The sequence below is a fragment of the Sphaeramia orbicularis genome, chromosome 17 (assembly GCF_902148855.1).
Source record: "Sphaeramia orbicularis chromosome 17, fSphaOr1.1, whole genome shotgun sequence".
NCBI classification, from domain to species: Eukaryota; Metazoa; Chordata; class Actinopteri; order Kurtiformes; family Apogonidae; genus Sphaeramia; species Sphaeramia orbicularis.
The window spans coordinates 18,077,681-18,105,445 of record NC_043973.1 but is presented as its reverse complement, the minus strand read 5'-3'; the positions used below and the strand labels follow the sequence as shown (position 1 = coordinate 18,105,445).

Genomic DNA, 27,765 nt, shown 5'->3' with positions numbered 1-27,765 from the left:
AAGTGGATCTGTTTGGCATTAAATAGTGCCTTTTATTGTACTGATAGTAACTACACAGTAGTGGCTGGACAGTTAGTGCCTGAGCAAAAAAGGCTTTTACTTTCAATTATTACATGTAATTTATTCCCCAAAAATATGGATAAAATCACATCTAGAATTACATTTAGAATCTGAGGTTTCATTGTATTTTCCCCACTAATTTTCTTTGTGTTTTTTAAACAGTTGCTGTCTTCCATAGAAAAACATGAAAATAATTAGTAAAAAATAACTGTAAAAAAGTGGATCTGTTTGGCATTAAATGGTGTCTTTTATTGTATTGATAGTGACTACACAGTAGTGGCTGGATACTGGTAGGGATGTGTCCCTAGCGTCCCCACCCAATTCTACCCCCCTGCAGTAACCTTTACATAGTGAATATTGAAAATACCTGAACTTAGAAGTAGGGTTTTACATGTAGTGGTGTATTCTCCTCTCTTTTGTGTGTATATATGTATTTACTGAAGGAAATGATCTGAACACTTCTATCCTCTGGTTTTGTACATGTGGTCCAGTTCTCATTGGAAACTAATTTTTTTTGCATTAAAAAAAAATCATGTAAACAGCCAAACAAAACAAAACAAAACAAAAAAAAACCTAGATCTGAGCAACATGTCATTGTGCATCAAGACTGGCAGTGGAAATGTACCCTTTTAACACTTGGAATTTTGTGACTTTTACTACACAACAGATCATACTTAGGAAGTTCAAATGCAGAATAAAGTTATAACTGTTTTCCATATAATACCATTACAATGTAAACTGCAATTACTTAACCCTTTCATGCATGAACATTTTAGACCCTTAATCAAGGTTGTTTTCCTGAGTGTTTTGTTCTTCTTTAAGCATGAAAAAAACACAGCGATTGTTTTTTTTTTTTTTATGAACCTATCTTTCCTGGAATTGCAAAAAAATATCCACTCAGCTGGACACTGAGTTTAATTTCTGAAGCAAAGAAACATATATTTACTGATACACTGTGTGAAAACTATGAAATACATTTTTTTAATTGCTGTTAATCTTATGATTTGTCACATTTTAACATATTGTAATATTAGTTTTTACTCACTTTATAGAGAGAATATGCAAAAAAAAAAACTTTTTGTAAAAAAAAAAAACCCCCAAAAAACCTTGACAATTACACTTTCATAACAATAACAAGAAACTGATTTACACTCAATGATGTTACTACAGACCAAATTTATCAAGAACAGCAAAGTTACATTAATAGTATGAATGTCAGTGTATGGGATGGTGCATAAGCGTCCACTGTGTTGGCTGATATGGAACTAAAACAATAAAATCCATAAATATACAAGAGACCAGCTGTCCACTTTAGTGACCACTATGCATGAAAGGGTTAATGGTGTATGTTTGCATAAGTCTACTGAATATAAAGTGTTTGTTTAATCCATAGGAATTTTGTACGATTATATTTTTGCAGCTCTATTCTTCAGTGTCAGCATCTCAGGGGATCTGCCGGCGCTGCTCAAACCGGACCCATCCTTCTCACCTCTACTCAGCCCTCCTGTCACCACGGCAACCAGCTCCACCAACACAGCAGCTACAAGCACCAACCCTCTGCGACCACCGAACTCCATCCAAGTCTGGCTGCAGTGTCCGTAGGAAAGCAGACAAGGATCGGCTCTATTTGCTTCAGCACAGTTCATTTCTACTTAGTTAATGTTAGAAAAGCAACAGGTGATTATTTCTTGCACTGACGTCATATCAGCACATTAGGTCAATTCTCCCAAAAATATATGAATGTTTAACAGGTTTGAAAATAACATAAGACAAATTGCTGCTTTTTTATTATTTTACTTTATTATTAAAACAAAAGTATTAATTGTCCAGTGACAGAGCAAAATAAAAAGACACCCACAAAATTACAAAACTAGAACTGGCTTCATGAATAAATGTCAAAAAAAAAAAAAAAAAAAAAAAAAAGAATTAGAAAACATCTAACAGCTCACAGGGGAAAGAGCACACACACAAAGCTCTCATACGTCCTGTAACAGTGTGATTATTGGTCAGCAGATTGATTGATAAACTGTCTATAGATGATGCAAATGAAATGCTGGATCAGAGCTTTGTCTTTCCTTGATCTTCATTAAGCCACTCCCCCTCGGCCCATGGCTCCTCCTCTTCCTCCACGAGAGAAAGTTCCTGAAAGCAGAAAAAGTTTTCCCCTTTATCTTTGTGTGTTCATATGTACACGGCTCTTGGCTTATATTTCAATAAACAGTTTCATCTTAAAGTCTACTCGACTGTGGTTTATGTGGTATTTTTAGGTGTTTGGCAAAGATGTTACTCATCAATCACATCTACACTGAGAGCAATTCCATTTTTTTTTTTTTTTTTTACCAGTGACAAAACAGAGCAACGCCTAAAAAAAAAACAAAAACTTGTACACAGGGTTTGTACACATTCTTCAAGGTTAAATTCAAGCACTTTTAAGGGTCATTTTCAAATTTTTCCAGCACAGCACCTTATCACTGCAGTAAAATATGTATCTACAGGAATATATACACTCAGGATAATATTTTTTTCACTTTTTATCACAATAATGCACATTGTATTATGCTATAAACATCAAAAATTAGGTTTCATAATCGCAAAAAGTTTTGAAATTAAAGGAAAACACAAAGTTTTATCAAAAAAAGGGAAGCCACTTGGAGTACTTCAGACACACTCGCACTGAGACAAAGATTAAGATAAAACTCTACCTGGAGTCGACCTGAGAGTACCTGCTAACTTCCTTTTTTGACATAAAGTTTTATTTTTATAAATGTATCACCTCTCTGGAAGTAGCATTGACCTGCTATGTAACCTGGCAGAGTTATTATTAAAAATAAATAAATCACAGAGTTATAATTGCAAGTATTTTCAAGCACTTAAACTGAAATTCAAGCATTTTTCAGACCTTGAAAACACAACATTGAAATTCAAGGATTTTCAAGGATTTCAAGCACCCGTACGAACCCTGTATATGATGACAAAAACTGATGAAAATTATATTTTCATTGACAAATAAGAACAAGACAAAAATGTTGGGGGGGTGTAATTTGCATTGGTTAAATGCATGCAGCTGAATCTACCTCAAATTCTTCTAGGCAGACGTTAACTCATGCACTTACAGTAACAGGCTCACTGATGTTTACGGGAAGAGTCAGAGAAAAGCTTAAAGCATTCAGCATTCTACTGTATATCACATATTACTTAGTTGACCAAACCACAACAATTCAACTAAAATTAAACAGGATATAGTCTAATGAGTGACCAAATTAAATCTAAATCTGCTTCAGAGAATTGTGAAAATTTGTACTAAAACTGCTGGCACTCCCAACAACGATCTTCTTGCCCCGTACAACAGCAGGTCCCTGGAAAAGGCTAGATGCATTATTGACTCAAGTCATCCATTATCTGGTGAATTCAGACTGGAGGTACAGCCAGCCACTGTGCAAAACCAGTAGGTTCAAAAAATCCTTTATTCCATCTGTCATCTGACTGGTTAATGACATAATTTAATTATTTATGCCAGTATCGTTGTATTTACTGTATTTGGTTTTGTCTTTTGTCTGTTGTCTGCTTGATGATTGTTCTGCTGGCTGCAAAACAAACTGGCCTTCGGGGATGGTAAAGATACCATGAACCTTGAACCTCAACTGTTCTATAGCAGTAATTCAATTAAGCTGTCGTCAAACTGTGGAGTCATAAAAGACAGAGTGGGTTTTCTTACCTCTGCGACTGATTGGCATCCTGCCTTCGCCTCGTCCTCTTCCTCCTCTGGCTGACAGAGAGCTGAACCCATGCTGACTGGTCATAAAGCGGCGCTGAGTAACACTACTGGTATCTATGAAGACACAAAGGAGAAGTTCACTGAGGGGATACCAGCTCATCACTGTAGAAATGAGCAGAATTCATGACATTCTTTTCACCATATTTCCCATATTCTGATGGGAAGTACTGGAACATATTTGTACCAATATCCTCCTACTACTACAACAACTATTTGGTTTTGTTATTGTTGTTGTTCAGATATGAGTTGCCCATCATTGGTGCTATGATATTGTTCTTGTTTTTAAACACATTTAAGATGTGGAGTAAGTTCATCTAAGTGGAAAGTCAGCCTGTGCAGACAGACGGTATCAAAAAAATAGCAATTGATAGCTCTCAGCTGAGTCCAGGTGTGAAAGGTTGTTTGTTGGAAACTGTTTGAGGAGGCTGTTTAGAATGGTGTTGTAGGTGTTTGATAAGTAGTGTCTCAGACCACCACCTTAACACTTTAGGTCATTAGCATATGAAAAAAACACCTCCACAGATCCCTATAGATTTATAAGTCCACTTTCCCCAAACAGCAATTAGAACTGAAGAAGTCTCTTGGATCAGAGACAAAACGTTCTCAAAAGAGCAAAACTAGTCCAATTGAACCTAGAAGATCTACCAAGAAGAATGGTGACCTGGGCAAATGAGAACTTACACAGACATCCTGCTCAAAATAGAGAATTGATGAATTTATGCAGTGTGTGGAACTTGGTCACATTACAGGGTGACCCAAAAAAAAGTTTACACTGCCATAATACAACTTCAATGCCATGTTTATTCAGTTTAGAATTTGACCACAAATTATACATTATTGTAAAGAGCATGTACAGTAGATTCTACTTTTCATTGTGTCCTCCCTTAAGTGTCACAACAGCCTCCAGGTGCCTGCGGAATGCTTGACAGGTCTTCTTTATGTAGGATGCTGTCATCTTTTCCCAAGATCTAACAATGGACCTCTCAAAGGCTGCCACAGAAGGGTGTGGCTTCTTACAGGCACTGTCCTCCACAGTTGCCCATATGCTATAATCCAGGGGATTGAGATCTGGACTCTGGGGTGGCCACATATCCTTGGACCAGAATGCCTGAGTCCTTTTGGAGGTGTGTGCTGGTGCACTGTCCTGCTGGAACACATAATTCCCATCCGGGTAGTTGGCAAGGATCCATGGCTTGACTTTATCATTCATAATATCCAGATATTTGTCCGTGTTGATGTGCACTCCTGAAGGAATGAACACTGGAGGCATCTTCTTTCCATCTGATGAGATGAGGCCAAAAACCATGACAGAAGCTGGGTGTTTTGTAGTGTTGGCATACTTTACATTATCAGGGACATCTGAAGGATCACCTCCAATCCATCGGTCATTTCTGCGGTTGAGGATTGCATCCACAGTAAAAATCTTTTCATCTGAGAACAAGATCGCACGACCTGCTGCAGCATGCTTGACATCTTTCAACAACACCTTGGACCGACTGACCCGACTTTCTTGTTGAGCCTCAGTAAGCAGTGGAACCTTTACTCTGGCCCTGGACTTCATGTTCAGATCATTCTTGATGAGCTGTTGCATTGATGAGCGGCTCACATCAAGCTCACGTGCCATCTTTCTCATGGACCTCACAGGATTTGTCTTGATGCGCCGTTTGACCTTGTCAATCAAGTTTTTGGTCCGCACAGATCGGGGACGACCAGACCCAGGTTTTCGTGAGGCTGTTCCAGTATCTTTCAGCTTCTTTTTAATTTTGTAGACTGCACACCTGGATATTCCCAGCTTTGCTGCAATCTCAGTAGGTGTCAGACCGGCACGCAGCAATTCAGGTACAGCTAAAGTTTTCTTCATTTTCAACAGAAGTACATGAATTGGAGAGAAGAGAAATTACCAGCTGCATTGAGTGACCTTAATGAATCACTGAAGCATGACAACCTATGTAGATATGCTTCAATGGCTTTTAAACAAGCAGTCAACTGAGTGTATACTTTTTTTTGGGTCACCCTGTATTATCCTGTGACGGGCCCAGTAGAACATGGATGTCAAAAAACAGGCTGATGCTGAATTAACACACATTTGCTGCAAGGGGGAAGGTTGCTAAGCTAATTTATCTCATATTTTACATACGTGTGTGTGTGTATATATATATATATATATATATATATATATATATATATATATATATATATATATATATATATATATATATATAGAGAGAGAGAGAGAGAGAGAGAGAGAGAGAGAGAGAGAGAGAGAGAGAGAGAGAGAGAGAAATCTTAATTACCAGGGTCTTGGCTGGTAGAAGGCAGACCTGCGTCTTCACTCTGATGTCCTGAATCCATTTCTGTCTGACTGTCCAGAGAAGACTCAATGCCAGAGCTGAAGATACACATAAACATACAGTAAGGAGGCTGTAACTAATAACACCAGACACTGTAGACTTGGTTGCATAAAAAAAATTACAGCTAGTTGCTTGGAAGTTTGACCGATTACCATTAGCTGAAGTGTGTGCTACAAGTTCAGTCCTCACACTCGAACATCTGGTCACAGTCCATACCAGTCACTTTCTTTTGCACCTTCAGCAATCTAAATGTTTTCTGAAGTCTGCTTTATGTACAGCTGAGGCTGTGGTCAGAAGTTGCTCACCCTTCTCCTTCCTGTTCCATGAAGACCTCATCTCCATCATCAGCTGTGGCAGCCATCCCCGTGGATGCAGTTACCATGGGAACAGACTGAGAGGCCAAGTTGTCACCACTGTCTGATGGCAGGGACTCTGTGAAGACCGTCACTGATGGACACACAGAAGTGTTGAAAGTGTTTAACCTGTTGCACTGCGGTGTTGATGTGAAAGGCTTTGCAGCGATCAGAGTCTCACCTGGTGCTGCCACCTGTAAAGGAGTGGTCGGGACACTCCTTCCTCCTCCATCCTCATCATGAGCAGCCAAGAACAGAGGAGACTCGTACATACCCAGACCTACAAAAAAAGGAAGGAGTAAGAATGGGATGCCATTTGTACATTATACTAAACTATTAAAAATACTAATAATATACTCAAGGGAGTGACTGTATGCATGTGGTGTACCTCCTTGGGAAGCCAGCTGTCCCAGGTCTGAGTGTGAGCCTGAGGACTGAGGCAGCAGGTCTTCTGGAGGACCAAATCTGAACCTGGTTGACAGACCTGCTACCTGGGGAGAACTGGGGACATAACAGAAAACATGAGTCAAAATGTGGGAGTGTTTATAATTCCATAAGAATGAATGTTTAAGAGGAAATTGTATTTATTAGAATCACATGTTTAAGGGTCACAGACACTGAAGAGTTTCCCTTTGTACACTGACAGTCAATAGAAACTCTGAGGTAGAAATGTTTGCATATTTCTACTTGTAGGGGGGTTGTAATTATTCATTGTGGATTTATTGATGACTTAGTGCTCGGGTAGTTGAGATAATGATGAGTTGTCATGTTGTCACGGTTCATTGCACATGGGTTGGTCTCTTTGCAAAAGTGGACCAAATACACATTGAGCAATACTCAGTGGGTATCTGCACAATTTGAGGATTGGTTTGGAAGGCCTATATAAAGGCCCAAAAAAGGCCACCATTGTTAGTCCAGTGAACGGCATCATGCCACGTCTATAACGTGAACAACATCTCCGGGCACTGGGTATGGTGGAGGCCGGTTTGAGCTACAATGATATAGCCAGGCCTATGTATGGGCTGTTCCCAACCCACAATCAGAAACCTGGTTGAACGCCACAACACATCAGGCTCTGTTGACGATAGACCGCGTCCAGGGCGAGAGAGAGTGACAACTCCCGACCAGGACCACTACCTGGCATTGACTGTTGTGACTTTGTGTTTGGTGGGTGCCATTTTCTTTTGTTAAGTTTTTTGTTTTGAAATTATTCTTGAAACTTTAGATTTTTGTTTCTGTATGCCAATATCCTAAACAAATGATTCATAAGAAAAAATTCCAGTTTAGGGTTTCAAAATAAAAATTATGTTGAAAAATACAGTCTCAAAGTTTTCATTGACTGTGAGTGTATAATCATAAATGATGAACCTTACAAACATCTGTTGACATGATTTGCATTACTGTAAACCACTTGCAGAATTCAGATCCCGCAAACATTTAAATTCATATAAATGCAATTAACAAATGGACTGACTCTGTGTTTGTTGATGTAGTCTAATGAATTTTCAGGGTTTGTATCTTACTGTATAGCCTCAGCGAACCCGTCAGTCCGGTGTGGTACGACTAGAGTAGGAGTACTGGGAACCATTCTGTCGTCATCGTCAAAGAAATGCTGCTGCTAGAAGAAAATACAGAGTTTCAGATTAAATGTTTTCTGCATACCTGTTGTGCAAGAGTATATTTCATGCAACAACATAATACCATACTATTATGATGATGACAAATAAACTCAAGCACTTACTGTACTTCCGATTCCTGGGGTGAGCTGAAGTCCACGGCCTACTGATTGTCTACGAAGCTGAGAGGACTGTCTCTGGAGAACAAATAGAGAAATCAGCACTGACAGGAAAAAAACGGTTTTACATAAGAGTGAACAGAACAAACAAGTCACCATTCTAGTCTTTCTCGACATGAGAGGTCCACAACCATGACAAGGCCTGAACAACTGATGCCAAAAGGTCTGTATTTTGGAAATTCATTTTTTCGTTGTTTATAAAAGCTACTGTACAGAATAAACACATCCAAAAATCCAAAACATGGTTTCTTTAGTTTGTAAGTCATCTATAATGAACATAAATGGTCGTTTAATTTTTGAGAAGCCATCTCTTTTAACTAAATCACCTGATCCAAATCATGTAAGATTTTTTTTTGCTTAGGCCTTTGAACTTTAAAGCTTTAATGGAGCTGATGTTTTATCTAAAATGGGTAAAACGGCATCATAAATAGTCATCTCAATACAAATCAGTTTTTAAGACCTCTCAGAAAGTACTAAAAGGCACAAGTCTTAAATGTTTATTAGTTTTTAGACTAGTCAAAGACCTAACATTGATCTTAATATGTGAAAGGCGTTGTTTGTACCTGTGTGTGTGGGGGTCCCAGCTCTGGTGCAGGGGGTTGGATGTAGAGTCGTGGTGGGACAGAGTGAGGGGGCCTACGGGGGTGGGGCAGACGAGGTGTGAGGGATGAGGAGCTGGGTGAGGGGGTGGAGATTGGGGGGAGGTGGACAGAGTCTCTGGGGGGCTCAGCCTCTGATGCTGCACCACTACTGCCATCACCTGAAAGAAAAAGAGTTATATGAACTCATCTCCCAATCGATCTACTTTTTAACTAGAAGCTGTTGGTCATTCTAAGCAAACTCATCCAGAGTTCACTGCAAAAAGGTATCACATGAATAATGTGCGGCATCATTTCTTCCAAGATCCCAATAGATGTCATGAATTGTCTTGAAAACATTACTGGACCTAACAAAAATTCTAAAACTCTTATCCAAACCCTTTTTAGTTATGAATTTTTACTTTCTTGCAATCAACTTTTGACTGTGTAACATCAATTTTTTTTTTATTTCTTAAGTTCTTTACAACAACCAAAGCTGACCAAAGTGCTGTACAATAGAAGAATAAAGATAAAAGCATCACAAATAAATAACAACAATACAGTGCATTCTCCTATTAAACAAAGTATCACAGTACTAAGCATCAAAGGCCATTCTGAACAGACAGGTTTCAAGTTCATCATCACCTTCTATCATATCTAGATGTTAATAACTGCCAAAGACAGGGCTATTTAATATTTTAAAGTTGATAAACTGCTACATGACTTAATTTTGAGACATTATCTTGTTTTCATAATTTTCAAGCCTAAGTGAGTCAGTCTGGAATAATTAAATAATTAAAGAATACAAAAAATTAGTTGAGTATCTTTACTAGTGGCATTGTACCCGTGGTGCCATTATACAATAGCGCCCTCCCGTGGTGCAACAGCGGCATTGTACCCGTACACCCTCCTGTGCTGCAACATCAATCACACATCGAGCGGACATTAGACGGACACAGAACGCGCATTATTATATAGATGACTCTAGAGGTTTAGTTATTGGTTAAAGTTTAACTTGACGTCTGCATGTGCTGTAGAACTTCTGCGTGTGAGCTTCTGCGAGGCGCTTTCTGCTTACTGCTTTGGGTCGGCTCAGATGGTTGATCTGATGAAGGTCCACACACATTCTCTTCAGAGTTGGTGCCTTCTGTTGGCTCCTCCTCTCCCTCTTCTTCAACATCTTGGCTCTCTTCATTACTCCCCTCTCCTCCTGTCATTCTGCTATCGCCAGCATCATCCTCATCTTCATCATCATCCTCTTCCTCCTTATACTGAAATAAAAAATGCAAAAATTAAACCAAACCAAATTAAACCAAGATTAAAGCAGCCAACTTCTAGTGAACGGGGCAATACCTCCTCTTCTTCTTCTTCCTCCTCCTCTTCCTCCTCCTCCTCCTCATCTTCTTCTCCCTCCTCCTCCTGCTGCTGCTTCTCCTCCTCTTTGCTCTCACGGCTCTCGCTGTCGGTGTCAATCACAATGACATCTCGTACCAGACAGGAGCCCTGAGAGGACATCTGATCAGAGGGGACGGATTGGGACACGCCTTCATCATCGATGTCGTCATCTTCAGCCAAGGCTTGAAAACCTTCCTCTGGGAGCTCCTATAGGACAATTAACAAATACACAACCATTACTTTGTATTTATTATCACTAGAAATAAGACCTTACAGCTGTGAAAGCTCGGCACAAAGAAAAAAATGAGTAAAGTAATTTATTCTCAAGAAACCTTTAAAATTGTAGAAATTAACTTATAAGTTGTTGACAAATGACCCATTTCTAAAATGCACACAAACTCTGAGTCCAACACTGAGGAATTAATTCACGCCCTTAGTTTTGTTTTCTGTTCTTGAGCAGATGTTTAATCAATCAATTTTGGTTTTGATTCAGGGTGTACATGAATAAAAACACCTTATATAGCAAATGACTGAGCTGCTTTTCTTTCTTTCTACTGACCTGACTGTCGTCTGGTGAATCCTGGCGTTCACCATCATCCTGTAGCTCCCCTTCCATCTCCTCATCTCCCTCCACCTTAAAGACACAATTACAACTGTTACCATGCAGATAACAATTCATTAAAAGAAAACACTAATTCACTAATCCAAAAAAAAACAAAACAAAAAGACTACAAAAAGTAAACATTTAGGTAGAACTGTAAATCTGCTGATCTGTATGCCTGGGTGTTTACCTGCAGTCCTATCACTGGCCTTAGCCGTAGTTTTTTGGTGTTTGGGGGAGTGTGTGAACTCTCTGGTCTGCCTTCCTCTTCCTCCTCTTCATCATCTCTGCTTCGCTTTGAAGCTGCTTCAGTTACAAAAACAATTTTACACACAAAACCACTGAAAAACTAGGAATGTGATGCAGCACATGATTCATTTTCCTACTTTATGACGTTTTCATGCTGTGACATATTAAACCTCTTTTCATGCATTTCATAAATGTCCATCATACGTACTTTCACACTTGAGGATTAGTTTGGTGAGCCTCACCTGTTCCAAGCAGAGCAGATGATGTAGACGGACGCTCTGCCTCCACACTGAGCCCTGCATCCTGATTGGCTGCTTGCTGCTGGGTGGGCTGGACAAATGCTGTGGTCTGGGTGCTGGTAGGCTGGGTGATGGGGGTGGGGGTGTTGACCAGGCTGGAGCTCGTTGAATGTACAGAGGCTCCTGCGCTGATCAGCACTGCAGAGAGAATCAAGATACTTGTCACACACATGATCTAACCATCTACCTAAACATTATCCCACAGTTACAAACTCTCTCTGCTACTTGATAAATTGTGAGCTGCTGGATTCCAGATAAAAAAAAAATCTTTCTATTATATTATCAATCCAAATATTTCTTTTATTAGTATTCTTTCCTTTGCTCTCACCCTCTTGGCTGTCAGTCTGTGTGGTTGGCATGACAGTGGCCGTGGGTGTTGGTATGGGGACAGTTGCTGGGGTAACCATAGGCCGGATGCTAGCGCGGGGTGTGGCCTTACTACCAGTGGAAGGGCTTGGTTTGTTGCTCGGTGACGGTGTACTTGGGGTAGGCCTGATGTTGGCAGTGGGAGGTTCAGACAGGCTGGAACTAACACACAAAGTTACGTTAATACTGTATTTCTGTTGAGCAGATTATTTTTTTATGTTTAAGGTCTCATCCACATGAATACAGATATTGTGAGAAGCATTTTCCTCTCTTTTTGGCCATTCAATCATATGGAAACAGCATTTTAGATCACTAAAAACAGATTTTTAATGTCCTTCTGAAGTGTAGATTCATATACTCTCAGCTTTATTCAGGTGGACATTAAAAGCTATTTGAGGAACACTGAAGAATTATTAAAGCAAACTTCAATGTATTTTCTTGAAATGAAATAATTTTTCTAATGCAAACACATACAAAGCATGAAAGCATTTTATGTCTGATCAAAAAACAGAAACAGCTTTTTTCTTTGTTTTTTGTTTTTTTTTGCAGAATGAGGATGTGTTATTTATTTGATATATTATTGATTGACTATAGACTTCGTCATCACTTACTGCAGTCACTCTTGCATTACTTTGTGTGTGGAGATAATTTGTAAAACACGTGCGGAAACCAAACCAAGGGCGAAAATATCTGTGTAAGTGTGGACAAGACCTTTGTTTGGCTACTTTAAAGCGTTCTAAGGGTGTGTCCTTTACCTTCCTCTGTCCTGGGCAGGACTCTTCAGAGATATCTGCCTCTGGTCTGCAGATCTGGCTTGATCGCCCACCTTAAATACAAAGGTTTACCGTGTTGAAATCAGAAATAACTCAGAGGTATAGAGTGACACTAGATTCATCCTCTCATTAGAAATTACAGACTGTGCAAATATCACAGTTTGTAAGTGCACATGCAGTTCTAATGTAAAATACCGGATGATTTCCCTTCAGAAAAAGCAAAAATACAAACAAACAACCTCACATGTCTGGTTCATATATGGTATAAGGTGTTTACCTTTGAGCCGCTCTGGTCCTGGGGTTCTTCTCTGGAGTCAGTGTTTGTTTGCGTCTCTCTCAGTTCCCTCAGTTCTCTATCCAGTCGAAGCATGCGTCCTTCATACTGAGACTTGATGGCATTCATTCTCACTTCCAGTTCCTCTTTAGTCTGTTTCAGCTCTTCAACCTCCTGGCTGAGCTGCTCCTTGGCATCTGTAGGCAAATGTGAATGTAATCCCTATTACTCTAGAGCTAATACAACAACATAATATCTCAGTCAGTTGTAAAAGTAAATGATTAGATTGAGGATGCGCTCAAAGATTTAAGTGTCATTTGCAGACAGCAGCAACGGGACTTTTTCTGATACTTGACAAAAGTAGACATTTATATCTGATTCTGTTTGTCTAGTTTATTTCAGGTTATTGTACGGCCAATTGTTATCTGTGTGTTTGTGTATGCGTATAAACTTACTATTTAGTTGGTTGATTTTGGTCTTGGCTCCAAGGAAGGCCTTCTTTGTCTTTTCTTCTTTGTCGGCCATCTGCTGTCTGAGCTGCTCCTCTCTGTTCTTACTCTCAGATAACTGCATTAAATAACAGTTTGATTTCCTTTATGTTTAACTCCACTAGAATTGGTGTCTATGCATTTCTTTGTTTCTGAATTGCATGATCTGTAAATACCTCTTGTCTAAGTTTTGACAGCTCCTCTTGCACAGCTGGATTAGCATCTCCACCAGCATCACTCGACTGGGAACTCTGGTTTGCCTGAGTAGCTTGGTTTGCTTCATTGGTTTGTCTGGCTTCAGTCAGCTGCTCCTGTAGGCGCTTGATATCTGAATCACGCTCACCAACCGTCTAAGAGGAAAATTAAAGGTAGCAAAAGAAGGAAATTAGAGAAATCTATAAAGAAATCTCTGAGATATTAACTGCTATTATAAAATATTTAACTTTCTGCAAATTTGTTTTTCTTTAAGTGCTTAAAAAGTGATGCATGCAATCTATGTCTTGTACTAGTTGAAGTATGTGTAAAGGGCATTTCACAAACCGTCTGCAAGTTATCCAGTTGGCCTTGAAGCTCTGTCACCTGTTAAAATAAAAGCCATTTGTTATTTTACCATTGTATACATCTTGAAATAAGCAAGACAGATACAGAATACAATATTTTGGCAAAATATGTGCTGTCTTTTGTATAGTAGCAAGAGAGTCTCGTTGCCTTGGTCTCCGCTTGGCACAGTGCAGCCTTTAAGTTGCTGACTTCCTGGTTGTGGCTCTGCTGGCTGGTTTGGTGCGTCTGCTGCAGTTCTTTCTGACTAGAGAGGTTCTGCTGGAGGGCTTCTTTGGACTGCTGCAGCTCCCTCTGGATTTGCTGGATCTGGTTCTGACGGGCCTGAGCTTGAGACTGTGCCGATTTTAACTGATTCTGCAACTGTAATGTAGAAATGATGAGGGTTTGTAGTTCTGTAAATTGTTGGGTTGTGCTGTAGTCCCTGTAAATGCATATGTTAAGAACAGATTAGCAGGTTTTTTTTGTACCTGTTGACTGTGGGTCTTAGCTTGTTGAAGCTCCTTCTGACTCTGGGTCAGCTGATTCTGAATCTGCTGGAGATGAGTCTGAGTCTGGGATAGCTGAGACTGCACCTACAATGTCAGATGACAACAGGGCCAGTGATTTTTACCTTTATGTCTTCAACCATCAGACAGAGGATATTGAACTATTTGAACTACTATACCTGTGTCAGTTGGTTTTGATTCTGTACCAGCTGGTTTTGAAGCTCCTGGGACTTTTCTTTATTCTGTTGGTTTTCCTTCTGGGCCTCCTCCAGTTCCTGCTTAGACTTCTGAGCCTGATTGAGCAAATTACTTTAAACTTAAGAGTAATAGAGCCACCATAAAACTTCTTCTTACCTTCTGATGCTTAGGTTTTAAAAAGCTTTTTTTTTTTTAAATTATGACAATGATATTATGTGATGCTCACTAATGTTAGCTTCTCTATTCCTCTGATAAAAAGTCAAAAATATAACAACAATCAATATATTTCCTTGAATTTCATTGAATTCTTTTCCTTGAACCTGTAACTAGTATAAAAAAGCTCCCACTGTCCCTTGCAGTGATAAAGTAGGTATAATTAATCTCTATATGAAGAAAGATGATGTTCACCAAAAAGTATAACACTAATTCATGACATTGAGGCTTAAATAAACCTGCTACTTACTTCATCCTGTTTTTTCTGCATCTCTTCTTTGAGGGTGTTCAGCTCCTCTTTTGTCTTGTTCATCTCCTCTTCGGCTTTATTCAGCTGCTGCTGGGCCTCTTGACTCGAACTTGCTTCACTTTGTGTTTTAGCTGATGTTTCTTCAACCAACTGTCAAATAGAGACAGACTCACAATTATAGATTTGATGCAATAAACTGGTGCTTTTCTCAGCCTTCACAACTAAAACTTACCTTGTCATGCTGGGCTTTGAGCTCCTCAAACTGGGTCTTGTAGCGCCGTCCAATCTTTTTCACCTGAGTGATGGTCTTGTTCTTCTCAAGAATGTCATTGTTTTTGGTTTCCAGGTCTTTCTTAAGAGTGTCCCTCTCTGAAGTTAGTCGGGCCACGGAATCTCTCAGGCCCTGAAGCTGAGACTGCGCTGAGTTGCTACTGGCATTGGATCTGAGCCACAATAAGGATCATGTCACTTAGCATGTTATTCATGAAGAAAAAGTGATTAATCTGGTACAATCTGGACGTCCTGCTCTGGTCTTTTAACTGCTAAACCATGTGTGTGGGCTGGTTTTGCATACCTGGCCAGTTCAGTCTTTAACTTGGCTGTTTCTTCAGCTAGTTGTGCGATGCGTTTCTGTTGAGCTTCTCTCTCTGTGGTGAGTTTCTGTCTCTCCTCAACATCTCCATCCTTCTGCTGGTTCATCAGTTGCTTTAGTGGGAAATACAAATGGTATGTAAACAATTAACACAGGTAACCAAATATGATAATGTGGCTATATTAGCAAAATATAAGATAAACACAATTAAGCGTACACACACACTCACACACACACACACACACACACACACACAGGGCAGTTACCTGTGCCTTGGCCTTCCAGCGTTTGAGGTCGTCCTCCATTAACCTCTTGTCAGCCTGTAGGGAGCCATTTTTCTCTGACAGTTGAGATAAAGAGTGATGCAGTGGGCTGATGTCTGACTGCAGCTTTTTCACCTGAAGGAAACAAAGATAAATAGTGACTATAATGCAGGTTTGTTTTCTGCCAGTTGTACAAATTAAGAAACAAAGTGTAGAATAGAAAAAAAAAACAGTGGCTTACCTTAACCTGGGCTTGGTGCAACTCCTGCTCCAGTTTCTCTCTGTCCATTTTGAGTGTTCTGTTCGTTTCTTGAAGAGTTCTGATACTCTCCATTTTCTTCAGCTGTTCCTCTTGCTGGGCCAGTGACTTCATGATAGTCTGAGTAAACAAAGTATACAGTAGTGAGAAAATGTATAGCTATTGTTGTTTCACAATAGTTCTATAATTTACTGCTGTGAAACAAGACTCTCCTTTATCAGCTTAAACTGACCAGATTTCAAAGCACATTTCAGTTTATCTGAAGTTGTTACGAGGCTTCAGCCATTTGAGTCAGACAAATCTAGAGGTTATCTTCCTAAATTAGTCTTTTCATCATCAAACATGGTTTCATGATGCTCTGTTCAAAGAGCATAGTATATATTTAGTAATGTATGGTAACAGAATATCCAGTTGATGTGACTTAACTCGTCATATGGCCTCATGTTTATTGTTTTATGGTCAGATAGCTAAAATGCTGTGACGTTATCCTTTAAAAAATATGGCCAATTTTAGTTAAGGGTTGTTTTTTTCTTTTACTTAATAGGTAAAATGACAAATATGACTTCATTTCATCAATACCTGCATCTTTTCCCTCTCAGCATTCAGAGTTTCCTGCAGCTCTTTGAGCTCTCTGTCTTGGTGTTCCACTCGCTGTTTATAACGAAGAGCTTCTCCCTCAGAAGCCTCATACTGAGTAACAGCAATCTCCTTCTCACGCCTCACGTACCTAGAAAACAGATTTCAGACTCAATCAACTGGTCATTATCTCTTTAGATAAACTGCAACTATGCATTAAGAACTACAATAACGTCATCATTGGAAATGCACAGCTACCCTTTGTGTATGACATAATTACCTGAGGATTTCTAGTATCTGTTCAGTGGTCTTCCCTTCCTCGCTGAATGACAAGTCAAGCTGTTGTTGCTGGGGCTGCTGTCGTTGTTCGCGACTCTTTGTGGCCATTTCATCCATCTGTTGGTGCAGGAGTGCATTCTGCTTCACCAGATCCTCACAGCGACGATTCTTATTATTTAGATCCTCCTATAGGGAAGTTAAAGGAAAACGAAGACTTTTAGTCGAAATAAGTTGGCTCATAGTCATCTGGAGCAGCATTCTCACACCTATTGTTTAGGGATACACCAAGAACTCCTAAATATAACCAATAAAATATATAAAGTTTCCCTTTAGTGTGCACTCTATTGTATTAATCCTCAGCCATTCTACCTTGAGCTGCTTCTCTGTTGTATTCCAGGCGACAGTTTTCTCCTGAAGGAGGGAGGTCGTCTTGTTTAGTTGCTCGTCGAGCTCCCTCTTCCGTGTCGATTCTTGTTGGAATTTTTTCTTCAGCTCTTGCAGGGCCTCGACATCTGCAGCATGAAGCATTAGCTCCCGCTCATACTTCGACTGTGCTTCTCCTGCGAGCTTAGTCTGAGTGGAAGACAAAACGGAGAAGTCTGTGTGTAAATGAAGGTCCATAAAATAATAAACATACTGGGGTCTATTCTGTGTTCGTCATTTACTCTAGGATGTTCCTAGAGGTTAACGTAGTTTGTCATACAACATTTTAACTGGGGTGAGTAAAATAAGACAGAATAATGATGGAATCAATTACAAACTTGTCATATGTTTTTATATTCTACAAATATTAGCTTTACTGACAACTCCAGGATGATGGATAGGCAGTAATGTGTAAGGATGAGCATGTGGGTATTAATGAACCTGCAGGAGGCTGTCCTGTATAGCTTTCTGTTCCAGTGTAACAGCAGATGCAGCTCTCTCCAGTGCTTCCTGCTGCTCCACTTGACTGGCCTTCAGACTTCGCTGCAGCTCAGCAACCTGCAGAAAACATGAAAAGAAATAGAGAATAATTACAGGATTGAATGGGCTGAAATGGAGGCACATGCATTCAATAAGTTTCCGTTCCCTAAACCACATATCCTAATCAGGGTCATGGGGCATTCAGGCCTTTTTCCATCACACACTGATACATATGAAGTGGGTTTTTAAGAATGGGACCTTTTCTCAAGGACCAAGAGGTGTGTTCAATTTAAATTTGCATTTAGACTTGGATGATGGGGATTAAATTTCGTTCCAGGTGCTGAAAAAACAGACTGTTCAGGGGAAGACATTCCCAAAGGTTTACAAACATTTGTGTTGCAGGGCTGGCTGTTACTGATTAAACAGAAAAAACATCCCAGCTCCAACTTCATGTACTTCAAGGAAGTAATTGTGTGTAACTGTTAGACCAAGGGTCAGATATTAAACAAAGTCAGTCTTTGTTGTTAGTTTTCTACTGTGTGTAAACATGATTTAATTTTCATAATCTTTACAGTTCTTGAGTCCTTTGCATAAGTTCCTTTAGATCCTGGAACTCTTGGGTAAATGACAAACTTAATGTGTATTAACAAACGTACTTGTTTCTCCACTGCATCCACAGCCTTCCTCCGCTCTTCTTGCTGCTGCTCTTTCATCTTCTCTGCCTCTACAATCCTCTGCTCCAGCTGCTTTTGCACCTCTTCCAACTCTTTGAGCCGCATCTCCAGAGGGGTACGTGACTGGATGACAATAACAGAGATGAAGTACAATGAGTATTGCATTTAGAAGTGCAGAAAAGGCAGTGGGATCAGTGAGCTACTACATACCTCCTTCTCTTTCTTTAGACTGTCCTCCAGAGTGAGTACCACTGATCTGTACTGCTCTACAGAGGTATTAGCGTTTTGTAGCTGCTCTGATAGTTCACTGTTCTTTTCCTCTGCAGTGCGCAGAAGACCTCTCACTTCTGCAAGTTCATGTTCTGATTGGCTGGACTGCTGGGTGGCAGGAGGCACGGGAGACCGAACTGAAAAGGCAGAGAAACACTTAGACTGGTAATACCAACATCAACTCAACTCTATAGAGTTTATACTCATACAGAGATGGGTACTGGTTAAATGGTCAGAAAGATCACATCTGTTTTTTCCTAAACAATTTTCCTTGACCACAATGGAAAACATAATGAAGTGAAGAAAGATGGGAGGGACGACTGATAAGGACTTTGGAAGAGACAACCACAGTAGACTAATAATCCGATGAATAATATTAACTAGGAACTAAGCAAAACACACTGGAGCTCTAGTGTCTTCTTTTCCCTGTTTACCTTTAACTGGTGCTCTGAGGCCTGCAGCCCTTGTTGCTGGTGTGCTTGTGTTGCTGGAGGCTGGAGTACTGGAACCATCAGACGCTGAAGCCAGTTGGCTTCTGAGTGATGCCACCTGCTGCTCAGAAGTACGCAGCAACTCTCTGGTCTTCTGCAACAAGGTGTTCTGTGTCTCCAGCTGTCTCTTTGCTTCTAACAGCTGGGCCTGCAGGGGCAGGGATGAAAAATTGCTGGTACATTCTTCTGAATTACAAGACATGCATGGTACATGTACATAAATATTGACTCCACATACATCCATAGAGCGTCCAAGCGCATGTCTTTGTCCCACTTCCTGGTCCAGCCTGGTCTTCATAGTAGCCAGTTCTTTCTCCAGATGCTCTATCTTATTGTTAAGTCGCTGGCGTGCACCTGTCTCTGTTCGCTCCATGGTTAGCTAGATCATAACAAATAAATTAACAAATAAATGAGTGAAAATAAGTCACCGTGAAACCCAACTGATATACTGGGATATATGGACCAATCACAGATATGTATAATAGTACAAAGGTATGTTTTCTGATGTTAGTCATTATGTAAACATAATGCTGAAAAATATGCACATTTTCTTTATTCAAGTTGCACATATTTTGTTACAATTGATTTTTTAAAATATATATTCTTTAACTATATTTTTGAAATAAATAATAACTGAGTGAAGTTTATTGCTTAGTGCACTGATGTCACACATATTTTGGATAATAAAGTTTACCATTTAAGTGTTAACTAATCTAATATGGGTTCCAAAAGTCCATCAAAATAATAATTTGGGCTGTATTTTACTGGCAGTAGCATCTACTGAATAGTATTACCAGTACAACAAAAGCATGTGGTATGATGAGCCCCATCTATTCACTCTTGTTCATAATCTCGATGCGTGACTGTACCTGTATAGTCTTCAGGTTGGTGAGTAGGAGGTTCTGGTTCCGTTGCTCAGCCAGCATGGCCTCCTTCTCTCGATTGAGTCGACTCTCTGCTTGTCTCAACATGTCTCTCTCCTTTGTTAAGTTTTCTACTCGAACCTAAACAAACATAAAATGACATCAATAAATAAAAACATTGAAACAGCTTCTCAAATGAGCAAAGAGTGTTTGGAAGGAGAGGTCCATTACTCCTGAGACTCACAAAGACATCCTGTGTTAATCATATATAGATACTGCCATTACGACATGTAATAGTTTCTTACACACCTCCTCCAGCGCCAGTTTTTCATTTGACCGACGCAGGTCCTGGCTCATTGTGTGGATGATGTGTTCATGTCTTTGGGCCGTCGCAGACATTTTTTGGCTCCTGTCCTGTAGAGCAGAGATCTCTCTCCGGTACGCTGATACGTTCTCCTGGAGCATCTCATACCTGACAGCAGAGGAACATTGAAAAAATCCAATCAAAACAGTCTGAGAACAGCAGAAGTACCTGACCTGGTTTTCCCTTTTGACAAAATTCATGACAGGAAAAACTCTAGGAAACTTAAGTCACCTTTTGTTACTGAACTCCAGTTGAGAGGTAAGTTTGGCATTGCTGGAGCGGAGTTCAGTCAGCTGCTTCTGCAGTCTGTCATTTGTGTCGTTCAGCATCCGATCATTTTCTGCCTTCTCCTTCTTATACAGCGTAAAGGCATCGTTGAGCTGGAAATACAGATATATTTATTACACAGGTAATATAAGAAGGAGCAGAACAGTGACTTAATGATTCTGTATTATTTATTTAATTTAAAGCAAAATACAAACCATGGAGATTTAAGTGTTTTTATTTATTACCTGTTTCAAGGCAGCTTTAGCCTGAGCCGTCTGCGCTGACTCTGCAGCAGCAGCTCTTTGAGGAGTAGAACGAGTAGTTGGGACAGAGGGACGACCAGGTGCAGGATGGAAGTCTGGACCTGAAAATGATATGTTTATTGTGCAAAGACCATGAGAATTCCTAAACACAGGTCAACCTCAGTGACAAAGGATGATATTTAACTCCTTACACCCTATATACTGTATAAATTCCTCTTAAGATACAACACTGCATTAGCTTAATTTATATGAGCATATTAGAAGCACTGCACTGGGAGAAAAGAAAACGCTTCATTTTTTGCTCTTGCTTTGTGAATGTTTCTACATAGAGCATGTGGTTCTGTTTACCTTGGGGAGGCAGGCTGAAGCCGGTGCTCTGTGTCAGCAGAGCCTTGTACATGTCTCTCTGCCTGGCGTTGGAGTCAGCCAACTGTTTCTGCTGGTTCCTTTGTTCTCTGAACTGCTCCATCTCCTTCTGGAGTTTATCCACAGTCGTCTCCAGCTCTGAAACACTGGACAAACAAACACAGAGGCATTCATTTCTGCTGTTTCTCAGTGCTTAGCTTCACCACAAAGAACAGAGTGGCTGAGGTAAGAGTAGAAGTTTTACTAGTACACCTCCTAGTTCATGAACATTTGTTACCGTGCTGATGTAACTTGGCTCTGCTGTTTGTTCTTCTCCTCCTCCAACTCCCTCAGCCTTCCCAGCAGGCTTTGGTTCTGCCTCTGGAGCTCCTCTACACTGCGGAAGGACAGCTGGCGTGGGTGGGTGACCTCAGTGGTGCTGGAAATGTCGGCAGAGCTGCCGTCGTCCTTGGTCACCCGGTTACCCCTGCCTTCCTCTATCTCCACCAGAAGAGCACAAATCTGGACAAGGGACAGATGAACGAGATCAACCAATCAGCAGTGATCTAATTTCCCTTAGTACTTTTATCATCAGTTCTAACAGAAAAAAAACCAGCTCAGTTTTAATGTCCATTTGTATAGCATATTAAAATGGAACGGATTCTCAGCTGTGTGACCCACTAAGAAAACAAGAGAAATGTACCAAACTGAGTGCAGAAATGACCATATCAAATTTAGTCCCAAGTACAGTAATGTAATACACGAGCCTTCTACCTATCTTTGTTTAAATCTATACGTCATACACACCACACTGATGAAACCATTTTACTTCATTTATACTACTTTGAAAGTTTGAAAAGTGTGTACCTGTGCAGATGTGTCCTCCAGCTGCCTCTCTGTCCTAAGTTTATCCCTCTCCAAGCCTTCACAGCGCTGCTTGACCTCCTCCTTTTCTTTCTGCAGACTGTAAATCTCCTATTGACACAATAGAAACCCTCAGATGAACAAAAGTGTATTATTGTCAGTGATCATCATGTGAATCATGCATTATTAGACTGTATTCCAAACCGTTCGAGCTTGTTCCAGTTTGTTGCACAGAGAGGCCATGGACCGCTGCATGCCCTCGTACTCCTCTCTCTGGCGTTTGAGAACAGGTGCTTTGGACTCGACTTCCTGGACGATTTCATCCAACACCCTGCTGACTCTCTTTGTCTCCTGCTTCTCAAGCTGAAGCTGAGTCTGACACTCTGCATATGCATTATACAGCTACACAGAGAATGGAATTTACATTTAGCAAAATATTAAACAGTAGGGCACTGTGATTTTATTTTCATCATTTCACTGAGCTCTTTTATTTTACTTCACTCACGTCAAAGAACTTCATGCCAGGCTTGACTATAGCAGCGATGGCAGCTGCTGACGGACACATCGAGTCCAACTGCTCCTCGGTCAGGGAAGGAGCACCTGGAGCATAACACACAGATATTAAAAAAAAGGCTCATATGCACATTTCAATACACTGACATATACCTTAATGTTGAAATGTATATTTTCTTACAGCAGTGTTTGCCAGAAGCCTTCATTGTAGCATTTTCAAGCTCTTTTTCCATTTTTTTGATCTTCTCTCTCAGCTCAGCTTCAAGTCGTGCCTTTAATTCTTCCCCTTCAGAAACCTTCTTCTCTAGGACCTTATTAGCTGCGAGGACAATCAATCCCACAGATCATCAGGAATACTTTGGGCTCTCCTTTCATGTGTGAGATGCAAATGCAGTTCCTTTGTGCACAGTGGTGTTTTTATAGCATTGTAATATGAGGATGACCCTTTAATACACATTTATAACACTGACATTTACATTCAAAAGTAGAAATATTAGTCTACATTTGCAGATGTCCATGTTTGTTGAAGACAACACACACTGTATTCTACCTTCTCCAGTGTCTTTGACCAGTTTACTGAGCTCCTCCACAGCTCTGCTCAGCTCTTGGTTTTTGGTCTCCATGTCTGTTGCTGCCCCCTACAGGCAAAAGAGACAAATTCACAACTGATGTCACATAATTAACATCTGAATACAGTACTGTCAGGGGCTGCTAATACTGTGGTTAGACTTAAGGATTAGAGAATGAAAATGAAACACTAAAAATGACAAATCCATACAACTCTACTCTATTTACTAACCTGTAGATTTCCGATTGTGTCATTTTTGAAGCACACATACTTTTACAGGTGTATTTCAGTGACTCTCACCTTGTAGAGTGAAGACAATTTGACATGAGCATTGAGCTCATTGCGGTATTTCTCCTCCATGGCACTGCGCTCATCTTTAGCCTGAAGAGACAGAAATACACCATATAATCAAAGAACAGACAGTACAAATACATTTAAACCTATGAAGCATCCATGATATGTTAAAATAGTAATAAATACAACATTATTAGAACAGTGTGACTCAGAGAAACCCCGTTAAACAAATGTCAGATTATGCTTCTGATTTAAAGTTTCTTTTGTTATTAGACAGAATCACAAGTAAAATTTCAACTTATATAAGCAAGTGTTAAGGTCTCACAGTCTGTAATCAATGTAAACAGAAGAAGAGTCAACAGACCCTATATCTTAAATCAATATTCTTCAGAAACTCTTGGTTTTTTTGGTTTGTTTACCTGTTTTAGTTTGTTGTTGAGGTCTTCAGCTCTCTTACTCTGATTTTCACTGGTTACCTTTAGAGACGTGAGCTGACTTTCCAATCTGTTCACCTAGTAGAGAGAAATGTTATTAAAATGTGAGTAAGACCTAAAACCTCACATTATGAGACATTTTCAGTGAAATCTCTGTCTATTTCAATATCCACTGTTTTTTCAATTGGCTTCAATTTGGAAATCATGGTAAAAAATAAATAAACAAGCAAAAATCAGTTAACATGGTCGGGAATAATACATTTAAAAAGTTGAGTTTTCATCTTTCCTTAACTTACGGAAACAAAACAGGGATAACTCTATACATAGAGTACATTACATTCAGTGCTGTGTATTATACCTGCTCTTTGCTGTTCTTCAGACTTCCCTGAAGCTCCAGTATCTCTTTGCCTTTATCTCTGTTGGTGTTAAGAAGTTCTTCAGTCTTGGTCTTCAGTTCTGTAGATAACCACTCTATTTTCTTTTCCAATAACTCCTTCTCCTGCTCCATGCGCTTCTCCCGATGCTGCAAAAAAGCATTCAAATGCTCAATTATCGCCAATGAGGAATTTTCTTTCAGCAGTGAACATTATGAAAGAAACTTATGGTGTGGATCAAATGAGCATCAACCTTTAGGTCCCTAGTGGTCACTGAGAGAACTGCAGTAAACAGTATTTCCAGTGTAATGTTTACCTGAACAGAAGCCTCTGATGATTGAATATCATCCAGTTTTAACTGCAGCTCCATCTTGACCTTGTTGGTCTCTGTCAGCTTCTCATTAAGACGCTTCACATCCTCTAAAATACATACAAAATGAACCAATATGTACTTAACAAACATAACCAAAAACAAACTTGTTCTCATTTCATATAAAAGACACACAGCATATCAGTGTATAGCAGTGATGCCTGATATTTGAGCCAACAGAACATTTTCTAATTCACAAAAAGTAATATGATTCATAACAGGCTGTTCTTTCAATCACTAAAATACTGTTGCTCCCAATAAACACAGTAAAATATCAGATTTGTCTTTTGTAGGCCTAATGTCAATCCAAGTTAAAACAGTTGAGAGTGAATAACTTTGACAGTAAATAATTTCAAGGAAAAATGGGTTTTAGATGTTTTTTTACTCATCTTAACTGATAAATGTTTGTAAATTATCTGCACAGTGTGTCCATTATATACAAATCATTGCAGATGTGTATCTTAGAACAGAAAGCCTGTTTCTGATTTCCTACCCGTCAGGTTCTCCACCTCCTGCGTTCTGTTCTCCAACAGCCTCGCCAGCTCTCTCCTCTCTGCCTCAATCTCATACTTGGTTTTTGTCTGCTGCATTCAAGCACAAAAATACACAATTACTATAATTATAGAGAAACTATTCTATCGGCAGTATAATTCCACAGACCCATCCATACTGTGTGTAATGTTTAGAATTTTCTCCTATGAATCCCTATGCATAGAACTTTATGGACTTTATCTGAACTGTTTAAACACATTCTAGATTGCAGAAACGTTGATTCACAACAGCTTGGTTTGGCCAGTTACATACAACAAATATTGGCATTGTGTCAGGGTACTGTGGACATTATATTTTATACAGCATTACCAATGTTTCTCTATTCTGTTTATGCTCAAATTTCAATCATTGAATTCATCTCAACATAATGTAAGTAATGTCAAATAATACTCCATTAAGGGCTGCTTCACATTCCTCCAAAACCTCCATTAGAGCAAAATAGCAATGAAAAGAAGTTACAACATGATGTTTCTTTTTTAGAGGTATTGTGGGTAATGTTTACCTGCTGTGGTGTTTTTTCTTCAGAAGTCTCTCCTTCGATTCCCTTCAGAGCGCTCAGTTCCTCATCTGCACAAAATGAAACACAGAGACACTTAGACAATGCAACAATAAGACTATTGTGAGGACATTTTGTCAGTTTACTTCAGATATGATTCAACTCAGCTGTTACTAGCATAGGAATGAAATAGGTGCTTATTTTCACCACAAGTTAGCTTTTAACAGTAACAGCCAGTAATCATTTTAACTTCTCATTCCTTGATGAATAAAGAAGATGATGTGAATCAAAACGTACTGAGTCTTTTGTTTTCCTCCTTAACCGTCTGCAGGTCTTTGGTGGCTGACAGGATCTGTTCCTGACTCTCCGCGAGTCGCTTCTCAAACTCAAAATACTGTTGTTCTGTAAAGGAAGGGACAGCATAACTCAACATAAACATAACACACACTCACACACACAACATCACATATATTGTACATATACTGCTGTTTACACTCTATATTCATATGTACATTTTATATTTTATATTCTATTTTATGTATTTTATCTTCTAAGCTATGCACAGTTTGCACAGGGGTGCTTGTTGCAATTCCATTTCACTGTGAATGAACCTGTACAACTACATGTGACAAATAAAAATCTTGAATAATTCACAATATGTCAAGGTAAGTAAATAGAGGTATAATACATTATATAAAGAGACAGAGGGTTAAATGGCATCTTTCACTGTTTGTTAAAAGGCTACTAAAATAGATTCAAAGCTATGTGTAAAGCTAATTTTAAGATCACTACTGTACATTGTGCTGAGCTGCGCAAAGGTGGAATGTAATGAAATACATTTACTTAACTACACTCTACTAGTACTTGGACTTGAGAAATTGCATGTTTTGATACTTTATATGTCTACATTAGTGTCTATTTACACCTCAGGTTCACATTATCAGAACAACATGAAAGTTACGTGATAAAATATGATACATTCTTCTGTGGATCAAGCTACCCCACAGTATATAGAGTGATCATAATGAGGCCCATCATAACATGTGGTTGAATGAGACCAATATATTCATTCATTCATTCATTACTACTAGTCATTATAGAAAATGGGTCATTCTCACTTATATTTCAATAGTGACACATTTGTAGAATACTTGGTGTTGTGTGTGCAGGATCTATTTTTTATACTGTAGTACTTTTACTCTGCCACAAGTGAGGTTGCTAGATGAAAAAACACCACAACCAACTTCCTTTGAGCAAACATATCGTGTTCCCACTTTTAATCAGTTATACAAATAAATCACAGACGTTCACGGCAATTTCACAACATATTTCTGGGTTGTTGTGTACTTCAGTAATAATCCAATACACTATATTTCAAGCTAATGTTAATAAAACAGAACTTAGCCTCAATGAGATATGGAGGCTAACATGAGAGCACTGCGACTCATTCACACCGATGGTTCAATGAGACGGAATTACAAGACGGAATCTCCTTTTTCGCTCTCTGGTATTTGTAGTTTAATTGACATATTAATGTTGTTGGGTTTACTGTAGTTTTTATGAAGTATGCTGAATCCTTACCACAGTCGGCGTTGAACCGCTCGCGCTCCGTCCTCAGCGCCTCGTTAGCATTCTGCAGCTCCGACACAAACTTCTCCAGTTTGTTCTGGACGCCTTTGGGGAGTTTGTTCAACTCCGTCCGCTCCAGAGCCTGAAGCAGGACGGCCGCCATCTCCTCCAAACCGTCCGAAAAACACAACTAAACTAACACCAAAACTCCTGCAAAATCAAGCGTTATCTCCTGTTAATGAAACCGCTGATGGGCTC

The 27,765-nt window shown here is 39.5% G+C and overlaps 2 protein-coding genes across 6 annotated transcripts in view; one reads left to right on the top strand and one right to left on the bottom strand.

Moving 5' to 3' along the window:
* The window catches only part of prg4a (proteoglycan 4a), a 15,692-nt gene extending 13,709 nt beyond the window's left edge, over positions 1-1,983 (top strand). For both annotated transcript variants that reach the window (XM_030160311.1, XM_030160310.1), the window contains exon 14: positions 1,481-1,983. In XM_030160311.1, coding sequence (XP_030016171.1) covers positions 1,481-1,662 — 182 coding nt within the window. In that variant the 3' untranslated portion in view covers positions 1,663-1,983. The remainder of the gene's footprint in view (positions 1-1,480) is intronic.
* On the bottom strand, positions 1,843-27,765 carry LOC115437155 (nucleoprotein TPR-like). 4 transcript variants are annotated; one of them, XM_030160306.1, is made up of 55 exons: positions 27,520-27,765; positions 26,236-26,340; positions 25,945-26,009; positions 25,384-25,474; positions 24,837-24,940; positions 24,505-24,669; positions 24,132-24,224; positions 23,719-23,799; positions 23,401-23,488; positions 23,032-23,169; positions 22,843-22,937; positions 22,542-22,739; positions 22,341-22,448; positions 21,772-21,995; positions 21,477-21,640; positions 21,111-21,229; positions 20,830-20,978; positions 20,544-20,706; positions 20,241-20,375; positions 19,610-19,750; positions 19,315-19,519; positions 18,821-19,017; positions 18,593-18,733; positions 17,898-18,014; positions 17,403-17,606; positions 17,035-17,219; positions 16,758-16,905; positions 16,161-16,298; positions 15,923-16,054; positions 15,639-15,769; positions 15,297-15,507; positions 15,065-15,214; positions 14,583-14,696; positions 14,386-14,490; positions 14,066-14,278; positions 13,898-13,936; positions 13,534-13,707; positions 13,325-13,436; positions 12,873-13,066; positions 12,578-12,648; positions 11,785-11,984; positions 11,400-11,594; positions 11,099-11,214; positions 10,867-10,941; positions 10,266-10,514; positions 9,991-10,183; positions 8,898-9,094; positions 8,281-8,352; positions 8,063-8,157; positions 6,928-7,040; positions 6,721-6,819; positions 6,492-6,633; positions 6,130-6,224; positions 3,776-3,889; positions 1,843-2,202 (listed from the first exon to the last, which is right to left on the bottom strand). In XM_030160306.1, the coding sequence occupies exons 1-55, from the start codon at positions 27,668-27,670 to the stop codon at positions 2,147-2,149; spliced, it is 7,569 nt and encodes a 2,522-aa protein (XP_030016166.1). In that variant the 5' UTR covers positions 27,671-27,765; the 3' UTR covers positions 1,843-2,146. The 4 variants fall into 4 exon arrangements, with proteins under 4 accessions (XP_030016166.1, XP_030016169.1, XP_030016168.1 ...); XM_030160309.1 differs by having other exon boundaries at positions 25,384-25,471; XM_030160308.1 differs by having other exon boundaries at positions 8,063-8,154; positions 27,520-27,670.